The 22,616-nt window shown below is 37.8% G+C and overlaps 3 protein-coding genes across 22 annotated transcripts in view; 1 reads left to right on the forward strand and 2 right to left on the reverse strand.

Annotated features, from left to right (window-relative positions):
• Window positions 1-5,864, reverse strand: part of birc6 (baculoviral IAP repeat containing 6) — a gene marked incomplete at its 3' end in the record, with an annotated part of 95,901 nt that extends 90,037 nt beyond the window's left edge. For all 11 annotated transcript variants that reach the window (XM_079386426.1, XM_079386431.1, XM_079386430.1 and 8 more), the window contains exons 1-2: window positions 5,474-5,864; window positions 2,200-2,387 (exon numbers count right to left, since the gene is read on the reverse strand). In XM_079386426.1, the coding sequence (XP_079242552.1) occupies window positions 2,200-2,387; window positions 5,474-5,675 (390 nt within the window). In that variant the 5' untranslated portion in view covers window positions 5,676-5,864. The remainder of the gene's footprint in view (window positions 1-2,199; window positions 2,388-5,473) is intronic.
• A 539-nt stretch (window positions 5,865-6,403) lies between these two features.
• On the reverse strand, window positions 6,404-9,735 carry LOC306850367 (protein YIPF4-like). Its single transcript, XM_079385954.1, has 6 exons — window positions 8,955-9,735; window positions 8,566-8,719; window positions 8,312-8,483; window positions 7,638-7,715; window positions 7,436-7,549; window positions 6,404-7,336 (listed from the first exon to the last, which is right to left on the reverse strand). The coding sequence occupies exons 1-6, from the start codon at window positions 9,010-9,012 to the stop codon at window positions 7,199-7,201; spliced, it is 714 nt and encodes a 237-aa protein (XP_079242080.1). The 5' UTR covers window positions 9,013-9,735; the 3' UTR covers window positions 6,404-7,198.
• A 105-nt stretch (window positions 9,736-9,840) lies between these two features.
• On the forward strand, window positions 9,841-17,341 carry LOC306850368 (exonuclease 1-like). Of its 10 annotated transcripts, none has more exons than XM_079385956.1 (15): window positions 9,848-9,918; window positions 10,333-10,502; window positions 10,606-10,725; window positions 10,808-10,931; window positions 11,016-11,153; window positions 11,632-11,844; window positions 12,159-12,346; window positions 12,468-12,570; window positions 12,836-13,058; window positions 13,168-13,399; window positions 13,644-13,807; window positions 13,970-14,184; window positions 16,061-16,144; window positions 16,305-16,492; window positions 17,063-17,324. In XM_079385956.1, the coding sequence occupies exons 2-15, from the start codon at window positions 10,342-10,344 to the stop codon at window positions 17,175-17,177; spliced, it is 2,268 nt and encodes a 755-aa protein (XP_079242082.1). In that variant the 5' UTR covers window positions 9,848-9,918; window positions 10,333-10,341; the 3' UTR covers window positions 17,178-17,324. The 10 variants fall into 10 exon arrangements, with proteins under 10 accessions (XP_079242085.1, XP_079242082.1, XP_079242086.1 ...); XM_079385960.1 differs by having other exon boundaries at window positions 9,865-9,918; window positions 10,281-10,502; window positions 13,943-14,184; window positions 17,063-17,323; XM_079385961.1 differs by having other exon boundaries at window positions 9,865-9,918; window positions 10,317-10,502; window positions 13,943-14,184; window positions 17,063-17,323.
• The last annotated feature ends 5,275 nt before the right edge of the window (window positions 17,342-22,616 follow it).

A 22,616-nucleotide genomic window follows, 5' to 3' on the forward strand; every position in this document is an offset into this window, starting at 1 on the left:
CAATTTAATGCATATTTGCTGAATAAGTGTTACCTTAAAAAAAAATATATAATAATCTAAATTACCCAAAACCGTTGAACAGTAGTGTATATTAAATAACAAATGAAAATTTTACATGAAATATCTTTAAATATTTATTACACACACACACGTATATGCACATATTATTAATTTTATTTTACATAATATTGAATGTACATTTTAAAGGGGTCACCGGATGCAAAATTCACTTTTCAAGTTGTTTGAACATAAATGTGTGTTGGAAGTGTGTGTACACATCCATCCTATAATAATAAAAATCTACCCAGTGTTTTTTTAAATCCCTATTTTAAAATCCCCTCTCTCAAATCAGGCTGTTCTGAGATACCTGTCAGAATGACGTAATTCTGCAGACCGCTCCCACGATAGTTGATTGACAAGGCCGTCTTACCTTAGACCCGCCCTGAGTGAGCTGAGAGCTGTCTGCTATTGAGTCGACTCCGGTGAAGGTGAAGACAAGATTGTCTCCGATTAAGCAATTGAAGTGTTTTGTTGTTGGATATAATGAATGAATAGAGTCGTCATTTACTCCCTACATCTGAGCCGCTGAAGAAACAGAGGATTAACGTTACTTTCGCTCTGAAGTGAATGCGCCGATCCCCGATCTGCCTAAATGGGTCTATGTTGGCGCGAATCATTCGTGATCCAGCCTCACCTACAGAAGAAGTGAGTTTAAGGGTTTTTTTTATGAATCTTTGGCAAGTCGCCTTTCCTAATAATGTACTAGTTAGCCAGTTTCGCAGCTAAAGTAAACAGTACTGCTAGTCACTCCACGGAAGAGAGGGGCGGGGTCAGCAGAGCTCATTAGCATTTAAAGTGACATGGACTATAATGGCTTGCTAAAAACAGAGCTGATTTTGACAGGTTTAAAAAGGTGTTTTTTTTACACTACCATTGAGAAATTTTAACCAAAGTATGTTATAGACAAAATGGCCATCTGATGACTCCTTTAAAGGGTTACTCCAAGGGTTTGGAATGACATGGGGGTAAGTGATTAATGAAAATTTTCGTTTTGGGGTGGAGTAACACTTTAATCTTAACCAACAAAGCTGATGTGGTCTACTCCTAATGATTGAGTGAACGTGATATTATCTAGCATAAGGCTAAACAAATACATTTGACAGAAGTCACACACACACCTCTGTAACTGAATGATGCAATTCATAAGGAATACTTCAACATGTCAACAAAGATGAACTAATGAGCAAGCCCTGATGGTTCGAACAACCCAAACCAGACCCTAAAATGCATGACAAATCAAGCCAAATCCAAGCCTCAACATTCATAACTGCATCCAATTCAAGTCAAAAGACAAACCAAGCATGCCTGATATGACCCTCGTTTTCACCAAAACAGACACAAACAACATGATATCAGAGTGTCAGACTATCTCAGGTTATATGCTCATCAGTCTACAAAATCCACTGGTTCTCACACATAAGCGTATGTGACCAGGGAGTGGTGAGAGCTGGGAGGCTTGTTTTCAGAGTGTCCTAGGACACAATGGACCAGTCTGTCTGCATAGCACTCTTTGTCAGACTAGTTATGCGATCACTATATCAACAAGCGCATTCAAACAATTAGCATTTTGCCGAGTTGTAACCTACACCGTACACTAAGGAAGTGCATGACAATAATTCCTGTCGTGCAGTGTTGGATGAGCCACGGAAACGTGTTATGCGCTATACTACACCATATTGACTGATGACCTGTGCTTACACATATTCTTCAAAAACGGTCATGAAAAATTCTGAGGTCTTATGACTTAAACATTATGTGCTGTCAAGCACAGATGTGTCAGTTGAAAGCATTAATCAGCTGTAAGATAAACCAGGCAAATAATATTTGCCATCTGGCGTGATAGATTGCAAATGATACTTTTAGCAAATATTTCAGCAATCATTCACATTTTAGATATGCATACATTTAATTTATTTGAAAAATATCAATGATTTCACCTTCTTTTTGACAGTTAAACACAATTGCAGACTCTAAAGAAAATGATTTGATGCAGTTTAAAATGTCGGAAGCATCAATTTTTAGGTTTGCACTGAGGTTTGCAAGCCACAACCACATCAGCTATTTACTGATAGTGGTCAGGTAAAGAATATGCTGTACACATTCAATCAATATACAAAATGTGCATGCCGGGATTCTTACCTCGGTAACGGGCAGCTCCAGCTGCACCGTGTCTTCTGGCTTGGACACAGGGGCCTGGAGAGCTGTGTCCAAAAGAAGGATCCCATTCAAGTCCTTCCTACAGCCGACGGCGTAATCGTCCACAAACAGCACCTTATCCACCGCTGGGAAGTACTGACACCTCACCCGGCCCCCAGGTTTAGCTGTCACTAAAAGAGAGAGGGTGATCATTAGTGCTCAGTGCCAATATTTAGATGCTTTGCTACATTAAACACGCATGTATGTCAAATAATACTGCTTAATTTTTTTTTGATAAATGCATCCTGCATTTTATTAAATTGTACTTAATAATGAATAAAAACTTTAAAAGAATATTAAGATATAATAAAAAAAAAATATATATATAAAGGAATAAATCACCCAAGGTCATGCAAAATTATTTATTAAAAGGTAATTGCACTTTATCAAAAATACAGTAATATTGTGAAATATTATTACAATATGAAATAACTATTTTCTATTTTAATACATTTTAAAATGAAATGTATTCCTACGATGTCTTCAGTGTCACATGATCCTCCAGAATTCTTTCTAATATGTTGATTTGCTACTCAACATTTCTTCTTATTAGCATTGTTGAAAACATCTGTGCTAATGATTATTTTTGTTAATATTGTTATAGGGTTTTTTTGCCTGTTTCTTTAAGTAATAAAAACAGAAGATCATCTTTAAGTGAAATGAAAATCTTTTGTAGCATGATAAATGTCTTCAGTGTAACTTGCCTCTTAAAAAAAAAAACATACTGAACTCAAACTTTCAACCGGAGAGTACAATTGAAATAGTTTCTTACCAAAAGAAAGAAAAAAAGATGAATGAATTCAAGCGTATGCAAATAAAGAGATGCTAAACTTGTTCTGAGCTACACCCTCGTTTTAACAAATCAGAACTGAAAAACTAACATCCAGAACATTCACCAACACCAAACGAAGAAAAGTAAGAAATGCCACTGGCATCAGCATGTCATTCCAAAATTTTCTGTTCCTTTTTACCCAAGAAGAAAAGCGGAGCACCCTTTAATACGCATGAATGACAGAAATCTGATGAGCAGAAACAACGTTTGAAAGCAGAATTTTCAGCAACAATACAATATGCTATAATACGTTACAACCTATTTTATTGCTAAATTTGGTCTATTTTAATGCATTTTAAATCACACTTCTTAACATGAGAAAGAGCAACAGCCACCCTCCAAATCTGCTCCTATGTAGTCGTGTTACACAGTCAGCAGGGAAAACCTCTCCAATCAATATTATCCAAACAAGCATGAGTCGACTGTTCTGTGCTAGCAACACTCCACGCCAAGACACGCTGCTAAATAACCTAATTGCAATTTCAAACATACTAATTAGCTGAGCATGATATCTGCAACTCAAAACTATCACAAGTCTCTAAATGAAACCCAACCACTAGCTTACTATCTGCACAAAGGTACAGACTTTCTGCACACAGGGAATTTTCAACAAAGAATCATGTGCTACAGTATCACTGGTGTAAGACAGATCATTCCTTGCATTTCATGTGCATCCATGGATAAAAAGGTGTGCTTTAACTCAAAAATAGCGAGGGTTACAAAACAGCACATCTCCGCTACTGTAATTCCAACCGCTGCTTTGCTGAGGACATGAATGAAGTTAAGCTCCTTAAACTGACCTTCAGATTAGTCCTGGACTAAATGTCAAATTCACAACCTTTAGTTTAAATACATCAAATCTAACCCTGGAGTTTACCTGGAAAGTGGTTTAAAGCCACATTCACAAATGTTCAAACACGTTCATTAACACATTTGACAGAAGACTTTCAAAGACATTTGTCACTGCAGACACCCGTTTCCATTCTTTAGTGTCCAGCTGTCCTTTCTTCAAAGCATTTAGGCTTGCAGTGTCATCTTATGACAGTTAATGAGCTAGACGTTTCATAAGAATAATGACACAAACTAAATTAAATATACAATATCTCTATTTAAGTGCAGACTGATGAAATGTCTGAAAGAGTGCCCGTTTAACCCATTTGCTTTGTGAATATTACTGCTTCAGGCAACAATACACAACTCCAGTGTAATTATTTTTGCCTTTCAATAAATTGTTCCAGGCTTTAACAAACAGAATAAAAAATAAAACACTCAAACACAGACTGACAAGGTTAACAATGTACATATAACAACACCGCCACAGGCACTCATTCTTCCGTTCAAAATGACATGTTTAACAGCAAAGCACCCAAACCAAACACACCACCATAAAATTTATACAGATTAATATAATATTCATACTTAACTCAACCATACAGACAGCTGTCACCTGTCAGGGTTGGCATAAACATGAGCAGTGTTACTAATCCGTAGCAGACAGGCTAGGCTATCGCTAGGCTAACGTTAGCATGATTAGCTAAACCTCTGTCAGCTAATTTAGAGCCAAAATAAAAAAAGAGTTTACAGTAAAAGTCAAAAACTGTTAAGATGTACTCTATATCACTGGCATGTATTGAGATATTGGTTGAATGTCAGTGACACCAAGTACGAGAAAGACACACATAACACGAGCTGATATTTGCTAATGTTTAGATTAGCTTTAGTACCGATTTACCCTAATATCGCATCAGATTTTAGGTCGATTCTTGGTTTAGCTTTATTTGATTTATAACGACAAGGAGTGGTGTAAAATGTAAATAAGCAGTACTGATATGTACATAAACGTAGTGTTTGTAAATAACGTGGCAATGTTTACAGTGATCCGGCAGCACAACAGGTCCAGGAGGCCCTAAACAGTGAGGATCATCCGGAGGCCCAAAGACAGAGATCACTGTCACAACAACAACTCTATCAAGAGTGAGCGATTATTCTCGCAAACACCTATCAGGAGTGGACGATCCATCAGGAGCCTGAATAGTAAGGTGTCGATCTTAAAACACTGCTCTATCAGGAGGCCCTGGAGTGAAGGATCACTCTCACACAGAACTTCATATCAGAAATATCGCATAGGGACAGAATATTTTGACACAGTCCTCCACAATGAGTCCAAACAGAGAAGAGTCATTCCCACAACACTGCACCATCAGAAGATCAAACATTATCTAACTTATCAGGATCATATTGACACTCTCCTTCTCCATCACAAGCCATAGGAGGAAAGGATCTCCCATACGTCTCCTCTATGAGGAGGTCCAGCCCATGATTCTTTCTGTATTATGATCCCGGCCGAATGTTAAATCCCTTTGAATCGTCTGAACCGAAACTCACCATGCAGAGCCGAGGCCTGTAAAATAGCCCCGGAGGTGCCGTCGATGACTTTGATGCTGCCCCGGCTGGTGACGGCCAGGATGGCGTTGAGGGCCGGGTGGTAGGACAGACTCCGCAGGCCCTCCTCATCGCAGCGCAGGCAGCCGTCCCTCAGCACGACCCAGTCCGGCGAGCCTGGTGAGGCCGCCGCCGCCGCCGCCATCTTCCTGCTATCTTCCGTTCCTGCCTTCCCTCCTCCTTCAGTAGCTCCTCCGTGGACGCGACTCGACGAGAAAACGTTAAATCTGAATCCCTAAGTACCGCTGCGCTTCCACTGCGGGCTCTAAACCTCCTCCCAATTCCGCAGGAGCAGCGATTCACCATCAGCGGAGCGGAAACCAGCGGCTGCTTCAGCTCACACACTCAGCGTGGAAGCGGAACTGGCGTAGTCACCGTGTGAGCGCCCGCCGAACCTCAGGGGGCGCTATAGATAGATAGATAGATAGATAGATAGATAGATAGATAGATAGATAGATAGATAGATAGATAGATAGATAGATAGATAGATAGATAGATAGATAGATAGATAGATAGATAGATAGAAAGTCACAGCTCTTAAGGTTCTTGTAGTTAAAAATTACAATTATGTAGTATTATGTCAAACTAATAAATAGTTTTTATTAAAATCTTTTTGATAAAATTCTGTTAGTAACTACACTTACCATGATGAAGAATTTTGTCAGCAAATCTCCAACACTAGTTTTTTAGTTTTGATGTGTCTTGTTTTTAACAGTACATACGACACACTTGTGTCCTCAAAATATTATACTTTTTTGATTGTTTACTGTTACAACCAGTAACCAAACATTTTAATGAATATGAAATTAACAAATAAATCATGCAATTAAGCAGTATCCCTGCCATTAATGAGATTCACAACAAAAAGTGTAATTACAGTGTCAATAGATTTTAATTTGATTCATGAATATAACAATTTCCAGACTCAATTGTTTTAGCTCAACTAATATGGTAACATATGTCTGCAGTGTACACATCACCAGGTAGAAAGTTGTTTTCAATTGTATGTTCTACAAATAAAAATTCCTTTCCTTTTTGGCTACATTTACATAAATAAAATACACCACAGCCATATAAAACGACCAATTCAAGGCACCCATACAAAGCAGACCTTTTTAATCTAAGCTGTACTGCCTGCATACTCTCTTTTTCCATGTAGAACTCATAAATTAAAAATGAAAACTGACAAGATCAAGAATTCTGTGAATGTATTGGATCAATCTACAACAACAACAGCAAAATCTGTCTACCATCAGCTGGTTAACTCAAAAGTTTTCACCATCATGTGTGGTGACACATAATTTCTATTACATGACTATCATGCTTTCCATAGTCTTTTACAATAGAAAGTTCTCTTTTTTTCCTTTTGGGGCTTGTAAATATCATGTAAAACCAGGGCTCCAGATTTCGGTGGCAGAGTGATCTCTGCAAACGGCTTCCACAGTAAAATATGCAGCTTTTTATTGTGTACAAAATAAATGGAAGCAGTTAAATACACTAATGTCTGTAGCCTCATTCCCCAAAGCATATAGGATTATAAACAGGGTAAAAGAAAGAAAGAAAAAGCTAATTCCTTCTTGGTCTTCATGGATCATCCCTGCTGTGTAGCTCTCCACAGTGCTCTTTGTCAATGTCCAAGCAACGAGCCAATCAAAGCCTGTGGTCAATTCAGACTCCAGTATACAGAGACAGGAAGTAGATGTACAAAAGAAAGATGGGATATATGAGAAGGGGTTTCTTTGTTTTGAATTCATCACCGACGAGTAAAGAGGCAGCACTGTAAGCAGCCCAAAATACTCCAAAAAGCTAGAAAAGAAAATATGTATTCATACATATGAATAAATACATATTATATAATCAATATCATACATAATTTCATATTCTTTAAAAAAAAAACATATTTACCTTTATGAGTGTAGAGACAACTTCAAAACCCCCAATGACCAGGAGAAGTGGAGCTATTACAATGAGTGGGAGCAAAGAATAGCCAATAACCCCAAGCACTTGCCCATAAGACACCTATAAATAAAATTAAAAACCATGAGTGGGCAACCCTTTCAACTCATAAAAATCAAATGCTATCTGATGCTTTACAGAATATAAATACCTCTCCACCCAGCACTCTTGCAAGAAGGAAAATAGTCAGTGATCCAAATATCCAGATCGTAATAATCCAGGAAACAACCTGATTGGTCAAAAAAAAAGATATGACATTAAAAAAAAAAATTCCAAATTTGATGCATTTCTGCTTCTGTTTTGACTAACAAAATCATGCAAGTGACAAGGAAACTAAAATGAAAAAATGACAAAATAATGAATCTCTCTGATCTTCATGCCTTCCTGAAAGTCACTTTAGTATGGTGCCATTAATATAAAATCACTACTACTATTCTACTATAATACTATTTAATTTATTTTCTTAATAATTATCAAATTAATACTTAATGTTTAATAATGTCTAGGGTTCTCAGTCTATAAAAACTTGCATTAAATTACATACTAAATAATTGCTGAGAAGTAATCAAAAATGTCATTACCCCCCTTCATTATGGCAGAATGAATATTTAATTTTCTAAACATTAAAAATATTTAATGAATAGACTTTGTGGTTTTAGAAGCACATATTCATTTTATTTCCATGTTATTGAAGATAACCTTGTCGTTAGCTTACAGTCTATGGCAATATATTATGCGTTTTGATGGTAGGTGTACGTGCTCATGCATCTTCACTATACATATAAAATACTGCTCATGGTCAAGATACAAAGATTAACGTCTCACCCTAAATTGTCCGTAGATGGAGATCATGGAGAAGAGCAGGACAACAGCCAGCGGGCCCCAGAAATCAGGATTGTCCCTCACCACCTGTCTATTAAAACCCAGCGAGGGCATGGGCATCAACACACACCTGATCTTGTAGTAGATGTCCTTTAAATCAATGTCCAACTCCTCCCTGCACAAACACAGACAACCAATAAACACAAACAAAAGCATATGTGGCATCAAGCATCAGAAATCGAGTCCCAAAAACTCACAGGAGCGGTTTAGTGTCCTCAGAATCCTCTTCCTCCACCTCCAGCAACCATCCGTAGCCTCTCTGTCTCAGGAAGGTGGTGGCGTAGGCATCCCTGGTGGAATCAGGGCCCATATTTAATGTGATATCCGGTGCATCGATGGTGCCGCTGAGCTCTGGTGGATTAGAGTTTGTTTTAGGTAAATACAGCTCGCTATTGCATCCCTATTGAGTCTACAAAACAACACCCATGTCATGATACATTAAGATCATTCACACACTTGGGTATGTTCTCATATTATTGTATGTGTACATCACACACACAAACACAAGCAACTGCATTCCATCATAAAACAGATTCATATATCACAGAAGAGACGTATGGATGCTTTGGGCCTTTAACTACTGTACCTTCAGCTTCCGTCGAGGAGACGAAGGTAAAATCTCCGTTGGTGGGAGAGAACTGCATGGCGGACAGCGATAACAGCTCGGGCTTCACTCACAATCACACACACCGCCGCCGATCGCGCACCTTCACACCATTGCCACGTTTAACGATTCCTACCGATCAGCTTTCTGACGGGACTGCTGGCTCAAAACAGTCATGGAGGAAGCAGGAAGTGCAGAAAAAACACAGACGACACGTCAAATCCTGGAGCGGAGCAGAACGGGGAGGCACGCGCTCCACCCAGCGCCAGAACCGAGCACCGACAACACACGTTCAGCACCACCCCGTGACCCTTCTGAAGAAAAGGGTTACAACATGTATGACATGAAATTTATTATATATATAACATTATAACCCAGTCCACCTTCAGCTATATGCCTTCCCAAGTAAAATTTATCTGTCTATATTATTTAAATTGACGGATATTATTTGCATTGTCGTTAAAATGCTACATATATAATGCTTATGTAATGTATATCTTCAGCTTTTTTAGTCAGCGTTATTGACGGAACTATTAAATGCCATAGCATGTTATTACACTGCCCTAGAACTTAATAAAAGTTGTGAGACTTCATAGTTACATAGACACAATCTCTTCAGTCATATTTCAATAGTTAGTGTACATATGCTCATGCAACATTCAGTATAAAAAAGAAACATTTAAAACACATCAAATGTATCGGCTTTTATGACTGCTTCCGTCTCTTTTTTAAATCACGTCCTGAATAATGTTGTGTCCTGAATAAATAAATATTTGAGAGATTTCCGATGTTGTGGAATTCATTGTCCCGCCTCTTTGACGTTTCTGCTCCGTGATTGGCTGTCTTTGTCAGGTTGACCAATAGGGTTATTCTGCAGTGATGTCACGTTTTTGCCGCTAAAGTCAAACCCCTGTAACACCAGCAGACACTGAAGTAAAAGCGCTCGGTAAGTGTTTTTTTTAAATAAATACAATTTTTTTGTAATTTATATATGTGTAAGGTATTAACAACAGCGCTCTGATTCTTTTTCATGTTGTTCTGTCGTTTTAATTTCGCGAGAGTTGTCAATACTGTGCTTGGTTTTGGAGGGATTTGGCGGTTAAAGTCTTTCGCGGACGTATGAAATAAACATTGTGTTACATTTATTAAAGGTTAACGTTATTGTATATTGGTATTTGTCTTTGTACATACGTCCTCGCGGTTGGACGGTTAAGGAATGTTTTCCGTTGATTTTGAGGATGTGTTTATGTTCTACAGTGCATCGTGTATTCTCATTGATCATCGGAGACTTCTGTTTTGATCTGATAGAGTGACACAGGATATCTGATAAACCATCATTTTCAGACATCTGTCCCTCTAGACAGACAACATGGGAATTCAAGGCCTGTTGCAGTTTATCAAAGATGCCTCAGAGCCTATCAATGTGAAGAAATACCGGGGACAGACAGTGGCGGTGGACACATACTGCTGGCTCCATAAGGGGGCATTTTCATGTGCAGAGAAACTTGCAAAAGGAGAACCTACAGATCAGTGAGTTGTTTCATTTATTTGCATGCAATACCCTGAGTACTTCAGTCATTTTCCAGGTTAAAATGTGCATTTTTCATTCTCGCATTCATTGTGTGTCCATCAGGTATGTGTCGTACTGTATGAAGTTTGTGGATATGCTGCTTTCTTTTGGTGTTAAGCCAATCTTGGTGTTTGATGGACGTAACTTGCCATCCAAACAGGAAGTGGAGAAGTCCCGGCGCGAGTAAGAACAGAACATTTACAAGAGAAAAAGTTCATTCGTTTAATTAAAAATTAAGAATATTTCATGTATATTTCATTAACAGGCGTCGACAGGCAAATCTGCAGAAAGGCAAACAGCTGCTGCGGGAGGGTAAGATATCAGAAGCCAGAGAATGTTTTACCCGCAGTGTTAATATCACCCCATCTATGGCACATGATGTCATTAAGGTGAGACCATTGTTTATTATGCAATATTGGAAACAGATTAATCAGGATTCACCTTTTCATTTATGCCTGTTTGCTGGTTTCCAGACCGCCAGGATGCGTGGAGTGGACTGTGTTGTTGCTCCGTATGAAGCAGATGCCCAGTTAGCTTTCCTAAACAAATCTGGTATTGCTCAGGCAGTGATCACAGAGGACTCAGATCTGCTGGCATTTGGGTGTAAAAAGGTACCAGTGCAATGTGCAATAGAAAAAACACTTGAATAGAAACCAGGTATTGACCACAGTCTGGTGTCATGCAAGTCTGCACTGCAAAAATGTTCTTGTTTTTCAGTGAAATTATTTTAACGTCCTTACAAGATAATTTCAATAATATTAAAAATATTCGATCATGTGACCCTGAAAATAGAAAGCTGTTATTTAAAATTTGAAAAAATATTACTCTTTTTAGTTTCATCAAATAAAAATGACCATGGTGAGCATAAACAACTTCTTTCAAAAGCATTTTAAAAAATGTTACCAACCCCAAACCTTTAAATGGAAGTTTTATGTAATATTTACTAAGACTTATGCTTAGAACAAGAAAAGCAGGACTTGTCAGAATGGTAAAACAATAAATAAACTTCATAGCTTATTGAATCTGGGTGGTGCTGACAGATGTTGGAGGACAGTGGGGATATTAACTTTTGTTATGCATTGTTTGAAGGTGATTTTAAAGATGGATAAACAAGGTAATGGACTGGAGATTGATCAGTGCCACCTGGGCCGTTGCAAGTCTCTCGGCAACATCTTCACAGAGGAGAAGTTCCGTTACATGTGCATCCTCTCTGGATGCGACTATCTGCCATCTCTATATGGCATCGGTCTGGGAAAGGCATGCAAGCTGCTCAGGATGGCAAATAACCCAGACATTCTGAAGGTGAAATGATAAAAAGAGTTGGTTAGAAATATTTAATATGCTAAACTGCCGCAACAAACAGTTAATTATGTACTCATACTTATGCAACTGATCATATTACTGAAACGGCATGTTTTATCACGTCCCTCTCGCTCTGGTAAGATTCCCATAGGACACACTGCCTTCTGTCTTCTGTGTATTGTATTTAATTTTTGAAACCTATTTTAGTGGAGAACCTGAGCAATCTTTTTATTGTGAAAACAAATTTAACCAGATAGCAGAACTAGAGCATAATTCAGCATAACTAAATTAAGCAATTAGTCTCTGTCATACAGGTGATAAAGAAGATGGGTCAGTACCTGAAGATGGATATCACTGTGCCAGATGAGTACATTGAGGGTTTCACAAAAGCCAACAATACATTTCTGTATCAGCTGGTCTTTGACCCCTTGAAGAGGAAGGTGGTTCCTTTGAACCCTTACCCTGATCATATTGACCCCACTTCCCTCAGCTATGCTGGAACGTATCTTTATACTATTGTATATTGATTAAACAGGAACTGCTGATCTTGCCTTTTCGTAAATGTATGTTTGTGTTGCAAAGCTCTGTTTGATTGCAAATTTAACTTAACTGAATAAATACAGTAATGTAGGAGATGAGAAAGGGCTGGAAATGGCTCTTGGGAATATGGACATTAACACGATGCAAAGGATAGATGACTTCAACCCTGACACACCTTACACTCAGGTAACCTAGTCATCTTTAATGTGTATGAATTTGTGGATCAGTGCTATTATTTATGTATTCCCTTTTAGCAATTTCAGTACTTCAGATTTTTATTTCAGTTAGTAGGCAACATTTCTTATTTTCATTCAATTTTGAACATTTTTAGTAAATATTTATTTTATTTCAGATTTATTTGAATTCCAGAAAATTATTTGTAATACTTTCAATTGTAGTTAACAATAATAACAGCGTAGCAAAGTGCCTAAGGTGTCCCTCTCTCTTCCAGTCCTGTAAAGCTGCTCGCAGTAGTTCTTGGAATGACAGATGTGACAAAAATGGCCCATTGCAGATGAGTATTTGGAGCAAGAACTATGAACCAGGTAGCACCCGCCCAAAGAGTCCTACAACCCCTAAAAGACCCCCTCCTACCCGGGGCAAAGAGAAGATCATCAGCATCCAGAGTCTAAAAATGCCCCAAAGAGAATCACAAGTGAAAAGACCCCGTGAAGGTAAGCAGGCCTTGGTGCCATGAATATAAATCTCAAGGATGGGACTGATCATTTTGATTAGACACCTGACTAGGCATGTTTATATGTAATGTTTTGTCCTTTTTTTAAGACACCAACCTCTCTGTAGATGACCTGTTAGGGCAGTATTCAGCTGGTGTAAAGAGACGCTGTCCTGAAACTCCGCCCACCACTGAGCCACTGACCAACGATAACATTGTTTCTAAGGAGAAGGGGTGTGGCAGCACAGTTGGACAGTGTCGCCCTCGAAATCGCTTTGCAACATTGTTGCAGTGGAGGAACCAATCAGAAGAGGGCACTGGAGACCAGGTCATGCGCAGCAGGTATGAGCACGATGGGAAACTTACTAAAGGAATGTGTACTGTTGCTATCAAAAGTTACTGTTAGACCTTAATTTTCCCATTACACACACAATCAAGGGTTAAATTGGACCTGACTGTTATGTGGCACAACGGTATTAAATATACAGTATTTTATAAACTGGGGGGCCTGGTGGTTGTTCCTCCACCTCCAAAATCCCAGTTTAAACTCTGCTGGCAATAATGATATGATTGATATCTCCATCAGGTTCTTCTGTCATGGTGAATCCAATATGGGAGAGGCACAGGAAGACGCACTAAAACGAGATTCACCTCAGCCTGCGAAGTCTCTAGAGACTTCTGTCTCTCAGTCTGAAGGAAACATACCAACATTGTGTCAGGACGCTGACCCAGAGAGAGAGCAGGCCAAAGGTGAGTCGTCCAGCCCATCTGCATCTTTGGCTCACTCCTCCAGGCCTGCTGGTTTGGGTCTCGGGGTCTTTAGTTGGTCAGGAAGCACCAGAGAACTCAATAAATCTGCTTCACATCCACCCACTGTCACCACAGACAGACACCGTTCTTCTACACCTTCAGGTTTATCCACCCTGCAGCAGTTCCACAGAAAGAAGGGCAGCTCCTCCTGGGTAGGATCAGGGCTTTCTCTATCGTCCTCTCCTGTAGAGGGCACTGAGGATGCAGAGAAATCTCCCGGGTCTCCTCCGTCTCAAGACAGTGCATATTTCTCTCAGTCTAGCAGCATCTCTGCTAGTGTGGAGGGCTCCCTAGTTACAGAGGACAACTCTGATAAGGTGAGAAAATGTATTTTGATCCATTCCTGTCAACCATAAAAGAATATTTCACCCAAAAATGAAAATGCTGTCATTTACTCACCCTGATTGTCTCTCTATTTATTCCCCCATAGAATGGAATCAATGTTACAAAACTGGGCTGCGTTTCCCAAAAGTGTCGTAAGCTTAAGTACATCGTAAACCCAATGGAGCTATGATCAACTTAGGCGTACAATGCTTTTGGGGAACGTATCCCTGGTTGGTTGCCATTATGTCTTCTTTCAAGTTCAGCAGATACAATTATGTAGGCTAAATAATGACAATTTTTCATTTTGGGGTGATCTATCCCTTTAAGGTGCTTGCTAAATATCTTAATTTTAGTATAGTAATTTACAACAATTTACTTGGTTCTAATTAGGGGTGACCCCGAATAGTCAAAGATTCAATGCTTCCATAGGATGAGCCTGATTGGACTACCAAATTCACAGTCGAATATTCGTAGAGGTGTTACGAAACGAGGATCATGCCACTTTGCCTATATGGGGGTGTTCATTGTCTGATTTCAACTACCGGTTTTCTCCCTATAAGTTAATATACAGCCTATTACGATAATGCTGTAAATAAGAATGTGAAAAGAAAGAAGCTTTTAATGAAAATTTTTAATGTGCATGAATAAATCCAACCACTCACTTTCAGTGATCCATGACCGACAGGGATTTAAACTTTAACAAGTTTAACCCAAATTGACACAGGCAGAGTGAAAGACTGGATTTTTTTCGATCAAGTAGGGTGCAAAATTTCAAAACATTTCAGCCGGGTTCTAATTTAATTTTTTGGATGCTGTGAACGTAGGTGCCGAATGGCTGAGCTCCCACAGAAAAACTCGACATATTATCTTCACTGTCATATTGTCGAAACAGATCTGGCAAACTATTCAATGCATATTGGTGTTTGTGCTCTAGAGAAAATGAAATTTAGTTTTGTTCAGCGCTGTGTTTGAGCAGTTTTCACACCAGCTCATATTTATGCGATCGCATGAAGTTTTATGTGGCAGTAATATATGCTTCAAAGTCAGAAAAATTAGCAGGATATTCGTTAATTTCCTCTATTAAAATCTCTATACAGTTAGAGTAAAGATGCACGCGGACTTCATCGAATACTTCTTGCATCTGTTGATTTCATCTTATGTGTGGATTATTTGGTTTTATTTAGTGCAAATCTTCAGTTTCTTCAGTTCTGATAAGAAATAAACAACATGATATGCGGCTGACCAAAGTTAACGATCTATTAATCAAAACATAAAACATTATTTACCCAGTTTGTGTCTGTGAGGCGTCGTTTCACATTTTGCCTGTCTGTTAACATGACTGTCAAATGTCTGATACTTGACTCTTGATAAAATATTTTACCCACCGCCCCGGCACACATGATTCCACTATCAGTCAACTGTCTGCAAGATTTGACCATTCTGATTGCACCATGTAAATTCTTAGTCGGGACACTCCTAGCACTAATATTAAGGATGCAATGATATATTTAATAAATTTAAATATATATAGGATTGGATTTTTGATTATGCATGCTCATTTGCCCTATTTTTATAGATTTTTTATATAAGCTAACTTTTCTGTCATCTAATTTTCACTTAGTTTATCTTTAAAAAAAAAAAAAAACACTCCATTATTCTATAACAGTTCAATGTGGTGTCTAGCACATTTCATAATAAATATTCATTTTTATACTGTATATTATAATGTTGTAATGACTTGTAGCATTTAATTGATCAATTTCCTTTTTAGTGTTTTTTTTTGTAATTTATTTAAACAATAGTATTGAATTTTATCATTGACCATTTATCAGTTATTTCTGTTTTGTTTGTTTTTTGTACTTTTTGAAGGAAAAGGAGAGAGATTCAGATGGCTCCAACAGCCCAAGCAGTTCTCCCACAGACAAGCTGAAACCTGCTCTGAACAGAACAAAGGCATGTCCGTCTAATCATGACCCAAAACCACAGTCTGCATTCTGCATTTCCATTTACTTACACACACAGAGTGTGGGAGGGGGGGATTAAACATTGATATGATTTTTTTCCCCACACCTCCACTCCACCCTCGGTCTGACTTCCTACACCTGTGCTCTAGGTTTCAGGGTTGTCTCGGAAACAGTCTTGTGGGCAAAGTAAAGGCGGTAAAATTGAGACCTCCGCTCCTGCTAGGCCCAGCGGTCTGAGGAAGAAAGCGAGTGGGAAAAAGAGTACTGTCAACAATGAGAACAGTCCAGGCCTGCAGGCCACCATCAGCGGCCTCTGGGGGGCCTTCAGCTTCAAGAAGTAAGTCAGCCTGTGTTCAAGTATGTGATTATGTAAATAAATGAATCAACATGGCCCATGACAAGACCTCACACTGTCCAATTCATCTTCTACTGTTTATATTTGGCTGTCAGTACCACCTGTGGCCAGTAGTGGGATAAGCCCGTTAACACCAAGATACTAAACTAATGGGAGTGGTGCTGTTACCTGGTTGATATGTGAACAACAGAGGTGTAACTGATTGCTTGGGTAAAGTGAGAGTCATTGTAGTAGTTTAGAGAAGGGTGGTGCCTGCTCACTATGAAAGGAAATACATTCACATTATGCAATGCTCAGGCCTGAGTTGAATAATTAGGGCCCGAGTCAGTGCAGGATTGAAGGGGGAGGGGCTAATCAACATAGGAGTTAAATATGAAGTCAGTTCAAGGGTGAAACTAGAGAAGTATCTGATTGTTGCTTCTTTCTCCTACTTCTTGGCAATTGAGAAGTTGTCCATAAGTGTTATTTTAAAGCCACATGATAGGACTGACCAAAATGGCCACATGCTTTGATGTGAATGTATTTAAACGTCTGTGCATGTGTTCGTTTCAGGGACAATCCAAAGCTGAGCTCTTGCAAGAAAGGAGAGCCAATGTCTCCGGTCAGGGAGAATGTGATGACGGAACTGACTGAAGCAGATCAAGAGATTCTCGTCATCGCAAAATGAAATGTCATCTTTTCAATCAAATCATTGTTTGTTTTAACAGTAACGGCCAGTCTTTCAAACATACTGTGTATGTTCATATTTTTGTATAATAAATAAAAATTTTAGTATAAAGACAAAGTCAATAAAGACATGGTTCCCTTTCTTAGTAATGTTTGTTTTCTGATATGTGCGCTGCTTTAATTTAGTTAATTTTGATTCTAAGAACAGGTTATGCATGGATTTGACATTTTTATGGTGTGTGATCTCTGAACCGGTGTAACCTACAGATACTTCTGCCTTCTAATAACTCAACGCTAAATATATGCAGGAGATGCGCACAATAAAATGCTGCGTAAACTTTCTATCAACAATTATAAGTAGGCTTTTATGAAGCAATGACAAACACATTCAGTAAATCAGATTGAATCCAGATTAAAGTCATGAAATCAAAATGTAATTTTTTTTATAGTGTAGTGTTATAAATGATTTATCAGTGCGCGCATCAAACAAATCGTGACCCCTTCACTACGACTTCTCTCTGATGACGTGTAAAGCAGTGTGAAGGCTTGGCAAAAAGCTTGTTCAGTTTTCAGATGGGTTTCATTCAGTCATCCATTTAGTTTGCAATGCCCGCTTTCTACAATCCATTAAACTAAATTTAGTTTTTTTTATAAACGCTATAATTTACGGCCTTTATTAAAGGAATTATTTAAGCTTACCCTGCAGCCATGCATATACGTGCAGTGTGCAATGCACTAGTTTTCGAATTAGAGTTTACACCTGAATTCCACCTAAGTGAATAACTCAGTCTGTTTGTGCTGCGCGTGGGTTGAATAGTGTTAGGTTGGCTAAGGAATGTAGTATCTGAGTGAACAAAGGCCTGAGGTGCAATGCTAGACCTCATCCCTCACTCCTCCTTTAGGACATCAGAAGATGCCTCACAAAGATTCTTTACCTTATCAGGTCAGTTTCACAAAAATGAGCTCATTGAGAAACAAGCACTCTTGTCTTTGAGGCTTATCAGAACGATCTAAGTACTGTTGTCTATGTATACAAATAGTTCTCTGGCTCTTACATTCTTTAGGTGTTTGTGTCAGGTTATGAACATATAAGACGCCCCGAGCAGGACAACTGCCTTAAGAAATATGACATCAACTTCTTTAGACATGCTAAACACAAGGTAGAAGCAGCTCTCAAAATTTAGTTACTTAGCATATGAAACATAAAGTGACACAACAGCGATCCCACTGTAGCAAACTGGGTTTAAGTGTCTACTAAAGGGTACAGTGGTGATACTAAAGGCTCCTTCTTGGCCTTGTACAACCAACTGTCCCTTTAGTGACCATCACTAAACTTGTTTTCATGTTCTATTCTATAAAAAGAGTAAAAAAAATGAATGTTGTTTCAGAAAAACAAGTATACTAGAATGTACAGAGAACAAACTCATTGTAGAAAACATATCCACTTGCTTGACCAGCATATAAGAAACTTTCTTCAACTTTAGGCACTTTTATATCCCAGGCATAAATGATCCATTAAATATTTCAATATTTATTTTGTGTGAAAAATTACGAAATTACGATGTTTTCACTACAAATTGTGCTAAAAATGTAATAATTTATAGCTATTAACAAGTCAAAATCAGCATTTTATTGTAAAATTATTTAAATGGGCATTTCCATCACAATGTTTCTAAACTCAATACAGAATTTGAAATGTGGTGGGAATTTCTATTGGTTTTTCTTTAAAAAAATAAATAAAATAAAAACGGAATTTTCATGCGAGATACAATTGAAACACTTTAAACTTTTATTTTCACAGACACCATATTTATTTCTTAGGAGATCCTGCTACCACTCTACCATTCACACATCCATGCATATCTGTAAAAACAATGGTCTTTTTACTGCATCTTTGGCCTGAGCTGTGCAGTTGCATTGAGTTACAAATACCTGAATGAGAATGTGGAGTGGTGGCATTCTTCTGAAATGTGCTCACGATGCTCAATCCCTGCCGCACCTAGTTTAAAAGGATACTACAGTGCCAACAACACTGACTCAATGGCCATGCATGTTAGAGGAAAGACTCGGAACCAACAGGAATGTCAGACATGTCTGAAACCACTAGTAGTTTGGGATAAACATTGATTATAGACCCTCAATTTGTGTAAGGATGTCCAATACTAGAACTATCCACACATACAGTATGAAAACTTTATAAAACTATAATTAGGCTACAATCTGGAACACAGAAACATCTTAAAGCAATCAAGAACATGTTCATTCTCATTCATCAGAGGACTCTGAATTTGACCCTGACCCCTGTGCTGTCATTGTCTGGGTTTAAATGTGTCTCTCGGCAGAACAAAGACCTTATGCTGTCACTATGTATAGACTTTGAGTCATGAATTGGTTTAAACAGTGCGAGACTGACTACTATAATTACTAGGGCCTTTAATGTAAACTCCTTAAACGCTTACCTCACCTTCATGAACATTCTTCAGGTTTCCTTCCTCCTTCCCCATACCACCTTTTTATTCACTTCTACTATTACTGTAATATTAAATAAAGTAATCTTCTGTAAGTAGCCCATTTCAGGGATGTCAAGTCAAACATGGAAAGAGGACCTTCAGCAAGAAAGCTGACTTTGATATTGCCTGATTTTATAAATATCTGACTCTGAATAATGTTGGGACATAACCTTATAAAAGATGTACATTTCTTTCAAATTAACCTGATTTGAGGACATAGCAGCCATTTTTTTATTTAAAAGTATACATTTATATTGTTGATCTAAAGTTTAAAATATTTTTAATCTATATGATGTATGAAGTTATGGTTTAAGGGTCAGAACATACTGTAAATTGGATAAACAGTTTGTTACTTAGGAAATTAACTTGTGTGCCATGAACCATTCATGGCATTTTTTTGCTTCTTAATTGTTAGTGTTTCTAAAACAACTTGAGTATGTCACAACCAGATTGGTGGTATCTCAAACATTCGGTACTGTGCCGATGGTGGTGCTTGCAATGACAAATATGTGTTTTTCACAATTCAAACAGTTGCTCAACCACATTTTGTAGCACCCCATATAGTAACACAGTGACAGCAGAAAACAAAAGACCTAAAAAATCCAACTCTCGACTTTGATCGAACTGAATAAAATGTCTTTTTGTGCTCTTCTAGTTTGCAGTACTCATTTAGACACCTGTTTCTCTGCCTGCATGAAGACTGAAGTAACTTTCATTCCTTTGTTTTGCTTCCACCACTATGAGGTTCTTCCTTAATTAATAATGAGGCCTTAACATGTTTATGGCTAGAGGAGAGCTCTTGTTTCCTGGTTTCTGGTGACTGTATTTCATTACAGAGATACAATGAAAGAGACAAGTTCGTACCTGAAGCCCAGACGCTTAGACTTAGATGTAAGACGAATAAATAAAAGTCAAAGACTCAACTCCAAAGTCCTCCCTTAAGGCGAAAGCACTGCTCTTGTCACAACATGTGCACAAGCTCAATACCACAGTCAGCCTTCATGCATTAGCCTATGCTAAGCACACAAGGTGCTTTCCTCTCTCAAACGCTTTCTTTTGAGGTTTGGTAATATATCTGTGGATTTCATGACAGTGCAGTCAATAGGAGCTTTGCTGAGTACACAGTGAAAACGGCTAAAATGAGCGTCATAAATGGGTGATTCTTCTTAGATGCACTTTTGACTACTTGAAATCTTGAAAAATGAAACTTCTTCAAACTACTGAGTGGATTTTTAATTGTGTGTGATGGTTTAGTTTTTGGAGAAAACATTGACTAAGCCATAGCTATCAGTCACTCAACTTATTGAACTTAAGATTAAAAAAAATAATAATAATTTATTTCTGAATTAAACCAGCTAGATAATAAATAAATCTACTCTCACTAATACATCTACTCTCAGATTATGAGGTAAAAAAAAAAAAGTTTAAAGGGAGATGTTTTCGGAGATGTTCTTGCATGTCCCTGTTCATTTCTAACTCCAAAAAAATTTATAAAAGTTTGAAAAGCTCTATAATTTTTTGCGTGATGCTATGACGACAGCAGTATTGGGTTAAAAAAATACAAATTGTATACATAAATATACAAGTTTTACGCAGAAACGTGAAGTAGAATTGCCCAAACATCAACATTTTTTTAGAAATGTATTAGTCCAAAAGTCCAAAATGAATTTTCCACAAAACACTCTAGTAATTAAAGAGTCAAATAATGAACGTTTAAATGTATTATAATAGGCAGAAAATGGACAAATTCTCAGTTGTCCGATGAAGGCCTTGAAGCTGGCCAAAAATTGACATTTTTAAAGTAATAGTGTAAATTTGTAAGTGGTGCTAAAACTAAACTGTTCTTAAAAAGTAAATAAATAAAAACTAAATAATTCAAGAGGACAGAAAAGTTTCCCTGATTTAACAATCACTCATCTTTTGTTAAATAACCACGTCTTGCTGACTTACCACATATACAATTACCTTGTAGTGAGTACATTCAAAATGTAACATCTCATTCTATTCATAAACTTTTACCTTTGTACTGAACTGTAAACATGTACAATTACAGCACAGTTTAGTGTCCATGGAGTTAAATCACATACAATCTGTGAACAAAACCTGTATTGTGAAGATGAGTGGTTACTCATTTGCATTGACATAGTCTCTTCTTGTAAATGTAACAATTCATAGAAACTATTTTCTGTCATAAATAGTGGATAAAGGCTACATTTCTGCTTAAGGTTGCAAGGTGGGTGACTAATAGTATTACTTTTTACTAGGAAAAGTGACTGTGCTACAGTTCATGAAATAAAACAAACACTCTTACAATGATGTCTTTATTGTATACCAGAATGGCAAATCATTTCAGAACAACTTAACACCTTACATTAACACCTTAATGACTTCATGATTTGTTTCATTAGACATCTTTCTCCAACTTTCAGTATTGTTCAACCAGACAGCAGTTTCCTGGGACGTTTGGTGGTTAACTTGATTGAATATGCCTCAGTAGTGCTGAGAAATGTGAACAAGCATTTCCCAAATACATTTGTGGGTGTTGCATTAATGTTTAAAAAAAAGTCATCATTTTCTCACCCTCATGTCATTCCAAACCTGTGACTTTGTGTGGAACTCAAAAGATATTCAGAAAAATGTGTCTACTTTTTTGTCAATACAATAAAATTCACTCAAGTCCAAAGTTTTTTCTTCTTCAAAATAATGTATCTTCTTAGCTGATACACAGAATAAGGTCAGATTTTTTTTTAATTTCTGGGTGAACTGTCCCTCTACTGAAACCATCAAATGAGATGACCAGATGAACCAGATGAACCCTTTCTGTAGCGCTATGCATTCATATGCATTTCAGAAAGAATTTAAGGGTGTGTGGCACTGGCATAAGACTATAAGGTCAAACGACTGCAAACACAAGTCTTGCAATATTTCAC

The sequence above is a fragment of the Barbus barbus genome (assembly GCF_936440315.1).
Source record: "Barbus barbus genome assembly, chromosome: 30".
Taxonomy (NCBI): domain Eukaryota; kingdom Metazoa; phylum Chordata; class Actinopteri; order Cypriniformes; family Cyprinidae; genus Barbus; species Barbus barbus.